Raw genomic sequence first — 14,606 nt, forward strand, 5'->3', positions numbered from 1 at the left:
TCTCCCTCGTCCCAACAATTCTTTCCCTCTGTGTCTCCTTGACAGGAGGATCTCGTGGGCTCATAGGTCGTTTTATTCAGTTCATCTTTGCCAGCGGGGGAGATATGAGAGATTTGTGGTAGTGCACACTGTGAAGGTATGATAAACGGTGCATGAAGAGAAAGATATGAGAAAATGGATGAGAGGTTGGGAGCTCTGGCCAGAATTCACTGCCAAGATTAAGCTCTCCATCAGATCTGTCCTTCTTTCTTGCTCTTACCCTAACATATTGCAAAAACATCCACAGTGGTCCAACAGACTCTGTAAGACATTTGTCAAGATCTGTGATATTAAAAGCGTACTCTTTTGAATGCATATTTCATGCCCATACTTCTTTCACACTTTCATTTTGCCTTCAACAAGCTTCTTTCTGTTCATTTCATTTTACATCATGTGTTTTTCTCTCCTCCTTGCTAAGACCCCCAACTTCTTACTCTTGGCTCGAAGCTGACCTGGGCCCTCAGAGCTATTTTTAGCCTGTCTACCTCTCCGTCTGTGTTGGGGAGTGGGGGGAACTCAGAGACATCCCCTATGCACACAGCGCTCATTTCCTCTCACCAAACATGGGCAAAAAAAGTCCAGCCAAATGCAATTCTGAAAAAGCCGTCCCCTCCCCCCCACCCCCTTTTCGGCATGTTGCTCATATAGTGTCCATGCGGCGACCCCAGCAGTACACACATTCCTCCGTCCGTCTGGACTGCTGAAACATGTGGCGGTTTATGGGAAGAGGTCAGGAAATGTGAGTAAGAAAGGAAGTGATGGAATCAGAGAGTGATTGAGAAGAAGAGAAACGGACAAAGAAAGAATAGAATAACGTTTGTTTGGTTTAGAGGCCTGTGAATTTTGTGCAGTACAGTGATGCATCCAATCAAACGTCATGACTTCAAATCTGACACTGGATACCAGAGACACATATGAGTAATGCTATGATCAAACATATTGATGGGTTCATTTTCACTTAAAAACGTAAAACATTTTCATTCGGTTTTCACCTTATATTTAAAGTTAATCAACACAAGGAAAAGCATGCAGACTATTCAGTATTAACCAGGATTCCTCGTAATCGAAACATGAATGTCAATATGATGAAGACTGATGCTGAAGGATGATGTTTATGTTAACACTGCTGCTCTGTGCTTTCCTAATATCCCGCAATGACCTAGATTACTCAGAGGAAGATTGCTCAAGAGAACAAAAGAGAAAGGAGGGAGAAATATTGAGGAAAATGTGCAACAATCTCTTTTGAAAAACAGCTAGGGAACAGGGAAGGCTGAATGGAAAAATAGAGATTGGAAAAGCATAAAAAAAAGGTATTGTCTTGGTCCCCATACTCATGGCTCTCTGCATTGCTCCAGAGTTCAGTCAGGTGCCCTACAGAGAGTTGGGGCTGTAACCTGTAATCCCAACAGACCAAGCTACAGGGCCCCTTAATAAGACCTGCAGAGAAAGAGGGGATAGAAACACGGAGCCAAAAGACTCCCAGAGGAAATCTTAAAATTACATAAGTGAAGTAATATTTACAAATGAAATGTAACTTGTTTTCAAATGAACAGGAACGTTGCATTAACATTTAAATGTGTTGCTCATTGGAACACAAAACAACCATTGATGTGCTCATAGAGTCATGAGACATGCAGTGTTCAAAAAGCAAAGACAAAAGCTCACCAAACATTCTCAAGCAGCAGTTTATAATCCAAGGTGTAATGTCTCTTTGTATTCACTACATCCCAAGTTTATACTCAACATGCCCCTCTCCCAGTAAGATTTGATTAACAAGGACTACATACAACAAAATCATGAAAAAATACATATTCTTATTATAAAACTTAGACTGTCTGGTCTCCTACACGTGTATTACTGTGCCAGGAGTGAAGCTGGCTCTGGGAAAAGGTCTTACATTAACCTGGCAGAGGCTCTGTGTGAGGGTTATGATGTGATGCTGGTGCCTAGCACAGAAACCTTGATCCAATTACCGAACCATGCCAAGCCCCAATCAACACCATTAACACCAGCCAACTGGACTGTAAGTATATCCCGCTTGACACACACACACACACACACACACACAAAGACACACACACGCGCACACACACACACACACACACACACACACACACACACACACACACACACACACACACACACACACACACACACACACAGTTGGATTCATTCAAAGCTTCACATTCAGTCATTTACAGCAGTGTTACAGTAGATGAAATGATTATACTGACTGTTACTTCACAGTCTAGAATTTTCAGTTCTTTAGATAAATATAATAAAGGATAATGAAATAAGCATAAAACCAGCGATGCATCATGTTAAACCCACCTGCCTGTAGAAGCCGTACAAACTGAAAGCTTCCAAAAAAAGGTTTGCCTTTCTTTTCTCAAGAAACGTATACAAATGTTGACATCACTTAGACATGTCTGGTTTCTGGTTCAAGTCTTATTTTATCAATGGACATCAAGAAATATAGTAAGCGTACAGGTCTCTTTGACCTACACACTCGCAGACTAATCCAAAAATGACTGCTTGCTCTTCATGCTTCAAATATTTCTGGAAATTTCTGACAGGAGTGAGACATGTTGGGGTGAAAATCTGACCTCATTTAAATCACCCAAAGTCACAACTGTTTTTGTAAGACGGTTCCTCACAGCTTTGGCTCTACTTGTTAGTTGATAAATCATTTGTTTCTACTTGAATGTTGTGAGTAGCACATCTAGATGCCCAAGCTTTTTTTATACAGTACATTAGATATTAGAGAATGTCTCATACAGTTTATAAATCATGTTTAACGCCACATGAAACAAACAGCTGTGTAAGTCAATGTGAAATGTAGGTTGGCGTCATATTTGCCCCATAAGAAAAGTTGCTCAGATCCTCCCTCTGAGTAACACTCACTTATCTGTGTATTATTTGACTGGGTGGAGGACACAGCAGACTAATTTGGAGACTATTACAGACCACTGCAGCTATTTGGCCTGAAGAAACGTGTAAATAGTAGAAGAAATGACAGAGGCCAGGGAAGACAAAATTATAAGAAAGAAAAGAAAGTGTAGGTTAATTAAATGCAGTAGAATTTAGGGGGAAAGACAGGGAGCATATGATATCAGGCAGTGTGGTGGCTGGGGGGTGGGTTGTGGGGGGGCAGAGAGTGAGGGAGAGACTGGAAGGAATGCTGACAGGAGGAGGGGAGGGAGGAAAAACTTCGCTTCTCAGCAAAACACAGAGCCAGAGAAGTTTACAAAATGACAAACTAAACAAATAAGTAATTAACTCTCTGCCAAGGAGCAGTGAGAGGCAGCGGCCCTCTGTGTGCTGAGGCGGATGGAAAAGAGCGAGGGATGGACAAAGGCAGAAAGAGACACAACAAACATGCGGCTGTGTGGCGAGCTGTCCGTTCAAAACCTCGCGAAACAACAATGACACTATACAATCAGGTGATGAACTGTGAGGCAGTGTGAAGTGGTGGATCTGTCTGTCTCCTGTTACAGCTGTGACTTAATCCACTGTTAACATTAACCCGTTATTGTATAAAGCTGCACACAGTAACTAACTGACTACCACATTTATCTCCATGTAATCTAATCTGCACCATCAAGACATGCAAGTGTATGAGTTTGTGTATGCGTGTGACAGGGTTTTTTGTAAATCGTAACATAAATACATAAATTATAACATAAATTGTAAAGATAGAATTTGAGGGCAACATTTATGAGCCTATATGACGTATTTGTTTGTTTTTTTTACTTTTGAAAGGTTGGAACTTTAGAAACTCTGTCACACTTGTTTTCAAAGCATGAGGTATCTTTCAACACAGAACGTGGAAACAGACCTCACCTGTTGTGTGATATGAAGTATGAGATCTGATTAGAGCACACCAAGTCACTGTAAGACATTACACACTGTTGAAAGACCCTGTTGACATTTGTTCTGTTAGTTTGATTGTTAAAATAAATATGACAAGATTGTGTTTCAGAAAATACTATCGATGCATATACAGGACGGGCTTCACAATAAGATATGAGGTACTTTTTTTGACTAACAAGAGTTGCTAAAATTGTTCAGTTTTGCATAACTTTTGCACTTGTTGGAGAAGACAGCAGCACTTTGAGGCTAAAACTGTAGTACAATTCTGTGTGCAAGGGTTAGTTAAAGGTGGGTACATGTGGTACAATGTCTTGCAAGTGTGTGTTTAAGATAGGTGAGTCGATGTGAGGGTAGAGAGAGTGATGGCGACAAGATGGGGTTCACGCAGGGGAAAAGATGAAAAGCACCAGGGGATGTAGATAGGTATAAATGAGCAGGCTAGTAGGGGCACTTTAAACAATAGCACACAAAGGGAAACACCCTGAGTGTGTGGGAGGTTTCCAAGGGGGCAGAGGAATATGTGGTTATTGGGGGTGAGTGTCTTAAAGAAAGGGTCTCTATGGGGTAAATTGTTATGTGTCTTGCTGGGAAGTAAAGCTGGGGGGGGGGTGACAACAGAATTTACACCTAAGTATAAGTATGGAGGAGAGGAGAGGAGAGGAGAAGAGAGGAGAGGAGAGGAGAGGAGAGGAGAGGAGAGGAGATAAAACTCCAAAATTGTGGTCCTCTGGGATTTCTCTGGCATTTCCTGTGCATGCAGAATCACACTCCAATACTACATTACTCACAGACACAGACACAGTCACACACACACACACACACACACACACACACACACACACACACACACACACACACACACACACACACACACACACACACACACACAGTCACACAGTCACACACACACACAAGCCTCCTGTCTCTACATCTAAGTTATAATAGGACTAGTAACAACATGATGACTTCTTATCTTCATTCATTTCCTTCAGTTCATCAAAGCAAACTCTCAAGTATCACATGTCCACTTAGACCTCATTTTGCTGCCTTTCTTAAGGCTTTGATCGTACTCCTCCTCTTCCTCCTCCACCTGTCCTCTTCTCATCTTACCGTCTTCTTTGCTCTGTCACTCCCCCCAACTTCACCTTGTCTTTATGCACTGTAATTCTTGGCCGATTCCTCCCTCTTGCTACTTTCTCATCTCGTTATTCCTCTATATTCCTTACCTAAAGCCCTTGCCTATTGTTTTGCTCCCCCTTTCCCAGCCTCCCCAGTCCTTTTCCACTCATCTTACCCGCTTCATTCAGTCTCCCTTAACAAACAACCAAGCTTTCCCACAAGGGTCGTCAGGACAACGGAGCCCCCCGAATCGCCTCATCTCACCCACAGCCCTGATCGCACTAGCAGCAAGTGAACAAATAAGAAAGAGAAAGGAAAAGTGGAGTTCCCAGTCAAGGCCCTGTAAGATGCTAATATAGTTAACCCCAGACTGTTGTGTTTATAACCATGGAGCTTCTCTGTAACCATGGTGATGAGGCAGCAAAGACAGCTGATGATACCAAACAGTAGCAGGACAATTGGACAATATGTTTTTGAATTTTATATAATTGGATAAGATATCAGTGACAGGGTCAGTGTGTTTATCTGATCAAATCAATAATTAAGAGAAGGACAGTAAATATGTTTTGGTCTTTCAGAGTATCAGATTCTGTCAGACTCTGAGTGCTGAGTTTGGCAGGCTCACTGATAGACGGGTCATAGCAACAGAAAACATGACCATGTGCACTTTGTTACACCTTTTGCAACTTTCAATGAGGCTCTGGATACTTCAGGAGCTAAAGATGCCAGAAAGAAGAGAGGACACATGAAATTTGAGTATTTTCTGGATAGGAATTGAACATTATATAAAGGCTGACTCTAGGTCCATATGTATTGTACGTTAAAGCTACATGGAAAGCAATTTATTAAGAAGAATTGTTTTGCTCTATTTGTTAAAATTCCAAAAGATTTCTTGACAGCAATCAATAAAAGAAATGCTTTGACGAAAAAGGGAAAACGGTGAGATACTGTAAGCCGGTTTGATCATTTTTTTTGGAAAAAAATAAATGATGGGTGTTTGGAAGGCTAATCAGCCTGTCCATAAATACCTGTCTGTCCTCATTCTGCCCATGCATTAATTGTGAATGAGAAAAGTTTTTTTTTTCCACAAGCTAAGGCAAACAAGCTATGAAATGATCTTGTACACTCACAATGTAACACATGCCCTGCACTCCTGAGAATTTCCCCGACACTGAATAGAATGCATATGTGAAAGGACACTGCTGAATCTGTTTACCTAAGATTTAAGAAGACTTTTTGTCCTAGTAAAATGTACACATAAAGTATCATTGAGCTGATGTGTGAATGCAGCAGGTAACAGTCTGGAACATTCCCTGCGAGCGAGAGGCAAGGTTGATGATATGCATGTGTGAAAGTTAAATTCCTGAAAATATCAGGACCTGTGTAATTAAGTTAGTGTTAGTGTGTAGGGGAGTTGATCATTTCAAAATCAACCTAATTCTTGTATATTTTTTTTTCACCAAAGCTGCCTACACCAACCTAAATTCTTCAGCACCTAAGCAGCTGTCTGTGGTCTATACTTGGAACGAAGATGAAACAGCTGAAGAGAATATTGTGTCTCACCATCTCCTAATTCAGCATTTTGTAAACCAACCAAGGTAACAACATCAAGATTTGTTACTCAAGCACAAGTAAACTCCAGCAGCAGATTATAGTCCCTCGATTTCAAATAGTTGCTCAGACATCCCCTAAAAGTGCCTCACAGAATCAGAGACACACACACACACACACACACACACACACACACACACACACCGTAAACTGTATTCATCCTCTTGCCAATGTTTGTAAAAACACTAAAATACAGATGTGCTTAGACAGCTATTTGACACACCCATAAAATCCTGCACTGCCTGCAACACTCACAGCTCATTAGTTAGATTAAACAAACAATTCACCTCAATCCAGCTTCCATTTTTCATTACAACTGCAGAAAAAAATGCATCTGCTTTCACATAGAGACAGCCAACATTTTCCAGTAGAGTTTCCCAGCCTGGATCTTAAACTGCAAAGGCAAACAATAAAGCATTTGTAGTGTTCACTGTGGTTGTGTGGGTATAATATAAAGAGAAGCTTTCCAGTGGAAACAATGTGCAGGAGGCATCTGGATTAAGGTCAACTGCTGTGAGAGGCACCGAAAACAAAGAAAAGGAGCATTCTGACAGAAAGGTCAGGTGTGAGAATAATGAAATACTTAGATAGTTATGGTTTATGATGTGGTGATGATGGTGTTTAAAACGTCTATGACAAGCAGAGAAGAAACACGCAAATGCTGGATGCCATATCTTTACTGAGGTAGAAGTTTGTTTGTCTGAATGATTTAACAAGGAAGAATAACAGCTCTGCAGTGCCACCAAGTCATGGCACATTATTAACGTCCTTTCTTTTACAGGACAGTTACAAGTCACACCTCAACATGTGAAGTGGCAGTATTGCACCCGTAAGTTTTCACCATTACACAAAGAGAATAACCTCCTGCAGTCAGGCCTCATCATGCCTGATACCTACTATTACCACGCAGCTTCATCTAAGACCTCAGATGGATCTAAACAATATTTTCAGGGGCAGGAAGCAGTTGTTTAGTGATGCCTGTTTGAATCATTTACTAAGTTCATCCAAACAGACATTCACATACCAGCTATTACAGCCTTCATTGTCATCATCTTCCAACATGCCACCTACAGACATGCTCACACAAGCAAATAGGATAGCTGAGGTTATTCTGTGGAAAGTGCAAAGGTGCAAACCCTGTACAGTATCTTTGAAACAGCGAGTGTGTTTGTGGTGTTAAATAGCTTTTTAAACATTTACAAAAACAGGAAAAGACTCATGCCCATGTTGCTCAAATGTCACTCAACAACCACTTGAACTGTGTAATACTTGTGCCCCTTCCCGGCTATGAACCAATGACAGCTCAGCATGAAGTTTTATGCTTTTGATTAAAACTGACTCTAGATGCTTGGAGATGAGAAGCTAAACTTTTATTAACATCTCTGATTCTCATCTAACATATTAATAATCCAGATTGATTTTTTTACTCAATCACCATACTAAAAAAAAATCATAAAGTTTGACAATATTGGCATCCCCTAAAATCTGACTGCTTTATGTTTCTCATGACTGCCTCTTACATTGTCTGTGAACACCATGGTATCAATGGGAGCCCTTTTATTGGATTTTAAGGCTCATTCATTATCCTTTTGGTTAACTGAAACACATCAAAACTGGTGATGCAATGGTTCACACTAAAAATAGTAGGATATGTGATAAGATGAATGTGTCTTTAGAAACCGATGGAGATCCATTTCACACAGACATCTAACCTATCTAACAGAAAGAGACAGCAGCTCAACAAAGAGCAGGCAATAGTCCAGGCAAACCATCGTGTGACTAGCCATTTAAAATATACCGCTATTTATATAGCGATCGATCAAACATGTCCTGTCACTATCCAGCCTGTATCAACACTGTGAGCAACCTTTGAAGCCTTATCCTGAACAGCCAGAGGAAGCCAACCAGACTGCTTGTTTTCTTCCTGTGAGACCGCAGAGTCAGGTGGTCAGAAGGAATTGTTTTAACATAGCATCAATGACAACCTTTACTAAAATGGATAAGGATAACACATCAGCTCAAACATTGAAAGGTTATAGAGTTTTCACCTTCAGTTGACCTTTCATAAGAGAACTGAAAAAGCAGAACATTTTCAGGGAAGTAACTTCTTGATAACAGTGTGATGATAGGGTTATTTATCTTTACAAACAAGATAACATCACACGCTTCCACCTGTAACCTCCCTCTGCAGTCAGTAAATAATGCACACTCGCACACATGCAGGAGCACTTTGGTAAGCATTCATGCACAATGGCAGCCATACTTTTTGCCTCCCTCCCATCTTGCACCCACACCCACAGGTGTCTTCCATACGACGTAACTTTAGACACGGGAGCTCTTTAGGTCGTGGTTAATCATGCATGAGCCTGTGGAAATTCTGGCAAGTAGCTGCAACACAAACACCCCGGGCCTGCACTGAAATAAAGCCTGCTGCCTTTATCATCACCAGGAGAGTCCCTTCTCGTGAGCTCAAAGGCCCCGCAGAGAAGAGGATTGGGTGTTGTTTCTCGAATGAAAATGAGTATGATGGATTACTTCAGTTTCCCACAGAAGGTCAAAATTAAAGAAAAAATACACAAAGGTCAAATTAAATGGTCCATTTCTGAATCTAGTTACTTTCTGAATCCCAAAGTTTAAATTAACTTTTGTATGATGATATGGAGGAATGTTTTTAACAGCTGCAACAGTGTAACATATTGATTACTTAAGGTTTTGCCAGAGGTGCATTTCTAATTCAAAACTATTTTAAAACAGAAAACAGAAATCTAATATCTGTTATATCCATGACCATCGCAGATCACACTGCAGCTATAGTTCCGCTATGAAGAAGGGGAAATGCACATTAATCAACATATCAGAAATACGATCTATGTCAATATACTGGAATTAGCAAAAAAGCTATAAATGTATCTGTACAGGAAGTTCTAAGACAGTTACTCACTAAAAACTCAATTTACAATTTACAATAACAGGAAACCTCACAGGATAGCTCACAAAAGAACTCACAGCCAGTTTTACAAACAAGATGGACACAATTATTACAATTGTTACAACAGACACTCATATGATTAGTTAATTAAAAATGCAGGATGAGCCAGAAGCCCCCGGAGAGAGGCACCAGAAGTGGAGGCCAATATTATATACGGTATATCTGGGTGGTTGTTATCCAATGTTTGAGTTTTCTATTAAAGGTTAAGTATTTCTCACAGTCCCTTACAGTTAATTCTGATTCAAATTAATAATGAATCGGGGGGGGGGACACAACGTCTCTGAGCAGCTTCTTTGTTTTTTATAATATGGCCAGTACATGATTTAGTCATATCTGATCTAATTCTAGAACTAGACTTTTGACCTGTGATGAATAGAGACAAGCTCCACTGGACTGATTTTCTCTGTTACTACAATGAATCAGATATTTACTTAATGTGTCACTGCCTGTAATGATCCCTGCAAGAGAACACGCTGATACACGACACAGAGAACATGACAGCTACTTTGTGGCTTATATTGTGTCATTTTAGTCAGATACAGACACGAAACTCTGGATTTCTCCATAATGAAGGCTGTCAGCGTTGTGTTCCCGCGTGCTTGTGCTCGTGCATGAAGTGTACCGTGCCGAAGCACACCTCTCCATAGTGTGCCAAAGCCAAGGAAGTGTACCGTGCCTGAGCACGATACGGAGAGGTCACACTGGTCAAACGAACTGGACTTTAGCGTTGAAGCGTGCTTGGGCACGGTACGGATGGCCAGTGTGACCGTGCCCTTAGAACTAAAGCACATAGTATCAAAATGTGGACTGCAAGATAGATGTCTTAATGAAGGTGTGTACAAAGTCACCAGGGCCCACAGATGTTTGGATTCAGCCCACGCCCCAATCTGATGAATAGAGTTCAAACTGCTCCACAGCTCAATAGGAATTCCAATCGGATATGCTTTGTACAATCATTTGTCTGAACTGATTTTTCCTCTTAACTGGTGCTGCACTATGTGATACTTGGCAAGATGACACCCCTGGCAACGCATTTTGCTGCTTTGGAAAATTGCTCTTATTTACAAAGTGCTATTGGCCAAGTAGAAAGTGTGTGTTTAACATTTGAAGAACGAACCACTGACGTGGGGTGTTTAATAGAACTGTAAAGAGAAAAATAACAAGCAAGAGAACTTTTGAAACACAAAGGCCTAAATAAAATAACTCTGCATTGTTGCTTTAAAAAACACAATAACAACAGTGAGCTCAAGTGCCAATTTGAATCATTTATTTGGGTGTAAACTGGACATAAATGTGGTTTCTGTGGTGAGGAATTGGAGGAATTTCCTGTTCTGAGGATTACACAATGTCCTTGGGAAGAGCTTTTTTTTACAGTTATCCTTTTTCCTGTGTCTACAAGCACACACAAAAACATAACACATGCAGATAGTGTAATTCCAGCCCACAAGTGAGACACTTCGCAGTCCTCAGTGGTGTTAGAGACCGAGGGGAGACCTCCAAGGCTGCATGTTGAGCCAAGAGGTCTGAATGACGAATGCATTGCAATTGCTATTCTTTTCTTCACACAGCCTCACCCACAAAGGGTCTGTTTCCCATTCAGGACACACAAGGTCATTAGATAATACACATAGGAACCTCAAGGCCACGTAGTGGGGGCGGGATGGTTTGACAAAACCAGCCTCCTACCCTTCAACCCCATGCAAACTTCTCAACAGCCCCGACTCACTTTAATAGTCCCTGCAGGATGCATATGCACACCCTGACACAAATACATTCACATGCAAACTCACATGCACGCTTATAAAATCCCTTCAGTGCACACAGACACACACTTGCTGGCTCGTCTGCGGTTTGACAGTGGGAATCATGACATCATCCTGTCCCCCTCCCACCTCCCAATTCAGTCACAGCAGAGTTATTTAGCCAAGTGGGTTTAGGGAATGCTGGGGGATTTCTCTCTCTCTTTCTTTTTCCTTCTTATTTTATTATCTTCTAAGCACAACCAAACATGTGCATGCATCTTGAAATACGTGGTATATCATTATGGAGGTGTTGGGACAAAACCTCCATAATGATACTAAATGTGGAAACTTTTTAAGATCTTCCAAATGCAAGAAAGAATGGAAACTGAGCAATTTCTGCCTGGGTGGAGAATTTCTTTCTTTCCACAAATTTTTATGAAGACAACAGTTCACTCGTACTGAGTTCACTTGAGCTGGATCTCATAACTCCAAGTCCCATCTCATCATGAAGAGGTTAGAAGAAGGTAAAAGGAAAGTGGGCAGCAAAGCCCTGTGGCAGAGGAAGATGAAAAAGAGATGGACAGAATCAGTCCTCTACTTCCACATGAGAACACGTGTTTGTGTGTGTGTGGGCCCCGGCCCACTTCCTTTAAGTATACCTATGGTACATCAAAACGAGTGGACACCTGAAGAGCAATATCAAAGTACAACAGACTTTTTTTTCTTCCTGCTCTACCTGAGTATTGCCAGTGAAAACATGAAGTCGATGGAGATGACAATATCGCAAATTCTTATAAGACAGCATAAGAGACGAAGAAAAAAATAGGTTGAGTGTTGATGTTTGGGAAAGATGAATGGGTGACCATAGTAACAGACCCTGTGGCAAAGTAACAGAATGAGGGAGGTATCAGGAGGTCAGGTTATAGCATGATGAGGTCTCACACATGTCAGAGCAGAATTAATCACAAATGATGTCAACATTTGATGTTAAAGAACATTCTTGTTAAAGTCGATTCTGAACTGTGAGCTAGTAATTCTTTGTGTTTACTTATTCTTGAATGGTCATTTAAATAGTCTATGGGTTCTCAAAACTCTGTACATCTTATTTATAGACATCTTAGTTATTGGTTGATATTATCATTTATTTTTTATATATTTTTATGTGGATGGTCCTCATGTGTGCAAGCTGTCAAATTTAAATGCCTCTCCTTGAAAGACAACCCCTGTCAGAGATCAGCACAAAGAGCAGAAACGTGATCCTGCAGCACAGAGAATGAAGCCTCACGGCTCCTGGTGGAGAAAAGCAAAGTCATGGAGCGCAGGACAACTGGGCCGCCGGCCAGGTGCCGTCCACACCAGCCGCCTGGCGTGCGTAATGGTCGGCTAGCCACAATTTAACACAGCACTCGCTGTGCTAATTAACAAGCCTGGATGCATTAGTCACTGCTGGACGTAAATATAGTACAGGTTGCGTGCAGTCCCTGCGTTGGTTACTTAGTTGCCCTCATTGGATTAATTGAAATCAAGCCTCTGCTTACGAGCATTTGATTATGCGTAAACGACTAAATAAGGAAAGTATATGCCTATGCTGGAGAACATGAAAGTTGAACTATAGTTACGGTATCTACATGTCTTTGTAGGCTATAGTCTCATAACACTGAAGCAGTCAAAAAGTAGAAGAAAAAAACGATAATATTCGCCAGATGCAGTCTAGTTCAAAAGCACTGTGAAGTTACCAGTTGGTGGAGGACCGGGGGTTAAGGATGTCCTCTTTGGCTGTGAGCAGCGACAGACTGTAGGTATCAAGGTCGACCCCTCGGGTGCTCATGATGGCAAGAGTTTCCAGACCACTCCCGCAGCTTCTCTATTCACTGGTCCCGACGCTTTTCGGGGTCCGACTATCTGCTGGAAAACTGCCACAGCGGTACACTTAAGGTCGTTCACAGGCGAGAAAACAGCAGCGGAGGTTTGCAAGTTCATGCAGTGTGGGGTTTAAGTTCCAAACTGGAGAGTTGTGTGAAGGCGCTGCGCACTCAGTGTGGAGGAGACTGCGACTGCACACTGGTCTTTGTGCAGCGGAGAAGGAGAAGTTTGCACTAAAAAGCCCCACCTCCCGTTGAGAGAGTGGAAAGCATAATGACTTCACTGCAAGCTGGGTCACTCTAAAGAAACTTAACAACTTATTTACTTGTACTGATCATACGTGCATACTATACCCCATAATTAACTTAATATTGGTTTATATGGGGCAGCTTTCCTGCGCAATAAATTGCCTAGGTGTATACTATTTCATAATCATGCTACTAATGAATGATGGCCAACAGTCGGAAGCATGGGACAATACAATCATTTTTGCTTTGTAATTAATCCAAAAATAAGACAGTAAATGAGCTCTAACCTTTTTTTTAAAATTCCAGTTAGCATTGTTGATGTGATTAAAGGGTCTAAAGGGGCTGGGCCACATCCCTGGATCTGTCAGTTTATTTTTTTCTCTCTTTGAATTGGCCCTTACTGGTCCCCACTCCAGAGAAGCCTTCAGTGCAGACAATCTGAGAACAAGCCAAAGAAGGGCCAATTTCATGGGAACTGGCAGCGAAAAGAAGGAGAGGCTGTTTCAGTGTTTAAAAACAGCTGGGGGTCTGTGCAATGACTGCCCAGCAGTGACGCACGCACACACACACACACACACACACACACACACACACACACACACACACACACACACAAAACCATGTTACACACAAGCGCTGCTATGCACTGATGCAAAGGCTCACATATGCATAACCTGTGAACTCCAGCCAAACTCTCTCCAGACATGCCAGCACACACACACACACACACACACACACACACACACACACACACACACACACCAGTGGTCAGCTGTGGGACAGCAGCATTAGGGTTAAAGACTTTGGATTATGGGAATGTTCCTGAGCTCAGTAATTTACTTAGCAGCCATTCTTAGATAATCCAGGACAGATGTAGGGGATAAAAGTCACAGGTTTTTATTTTCTGATGTGTCAGGCTCAGCTTGGCCTTGACCTCATGACATTTGATTACAAACCACTTTTACTGGCAAGTCATAAAGCCTGCCAGGCATTCTGTTAAAAAAAAAAAGTGTGACAAAATGACACAAATATGGCATCATATCTAATGTTAAGCCTTTACTGTGTGGCTTTATGTGTAGCGAAGCATACATGGTTCCCACAAAAGCCTTCACCCTGTAATCC

The 14,606-nt window shown here is 41.5% G+C and overlaps 1 protein-coding gene across 1 annotated transcript in view; it reads right to left on the reverse strand.

Moving 5' to 3' along the window:
* The window catches only part of si:dkey-40c11.2 (drebrin-like protein A), a 31,287-nt gene extending 17,845 nt beyond the window's left edge, over positions 1-13,442 (reverse strand). Inside the window, exon 1 of the mRNA XM_061037927.1 lies at positions 13,110-13,442. Coding sequence (XP_060893910.1) covers positions 13,110-13,201 — 92 coding nt within the window. The 5' untranslated portion in view covers positions 13,202-13,442. The remainder of the gene's footprint in view (positions 1-13,109) is intronic.
* Positions 13,443-14,606: the final 1,164 nt, after the last annotated feature.

This window comes from Labrus mixtus, chromosome 5 (assembly GCF_963584025.1).
Source record: "Labrus mixtus chromosome 5, fLabMix1.1, whole genome shotgun sequence".
Taxonomy (NCBI): domain Eukaryota; kingdom Metazoa; phylum Chordata; class Actinopteri; order Labriformes; family Labridae; genus Labrus; species Labrus mixtus.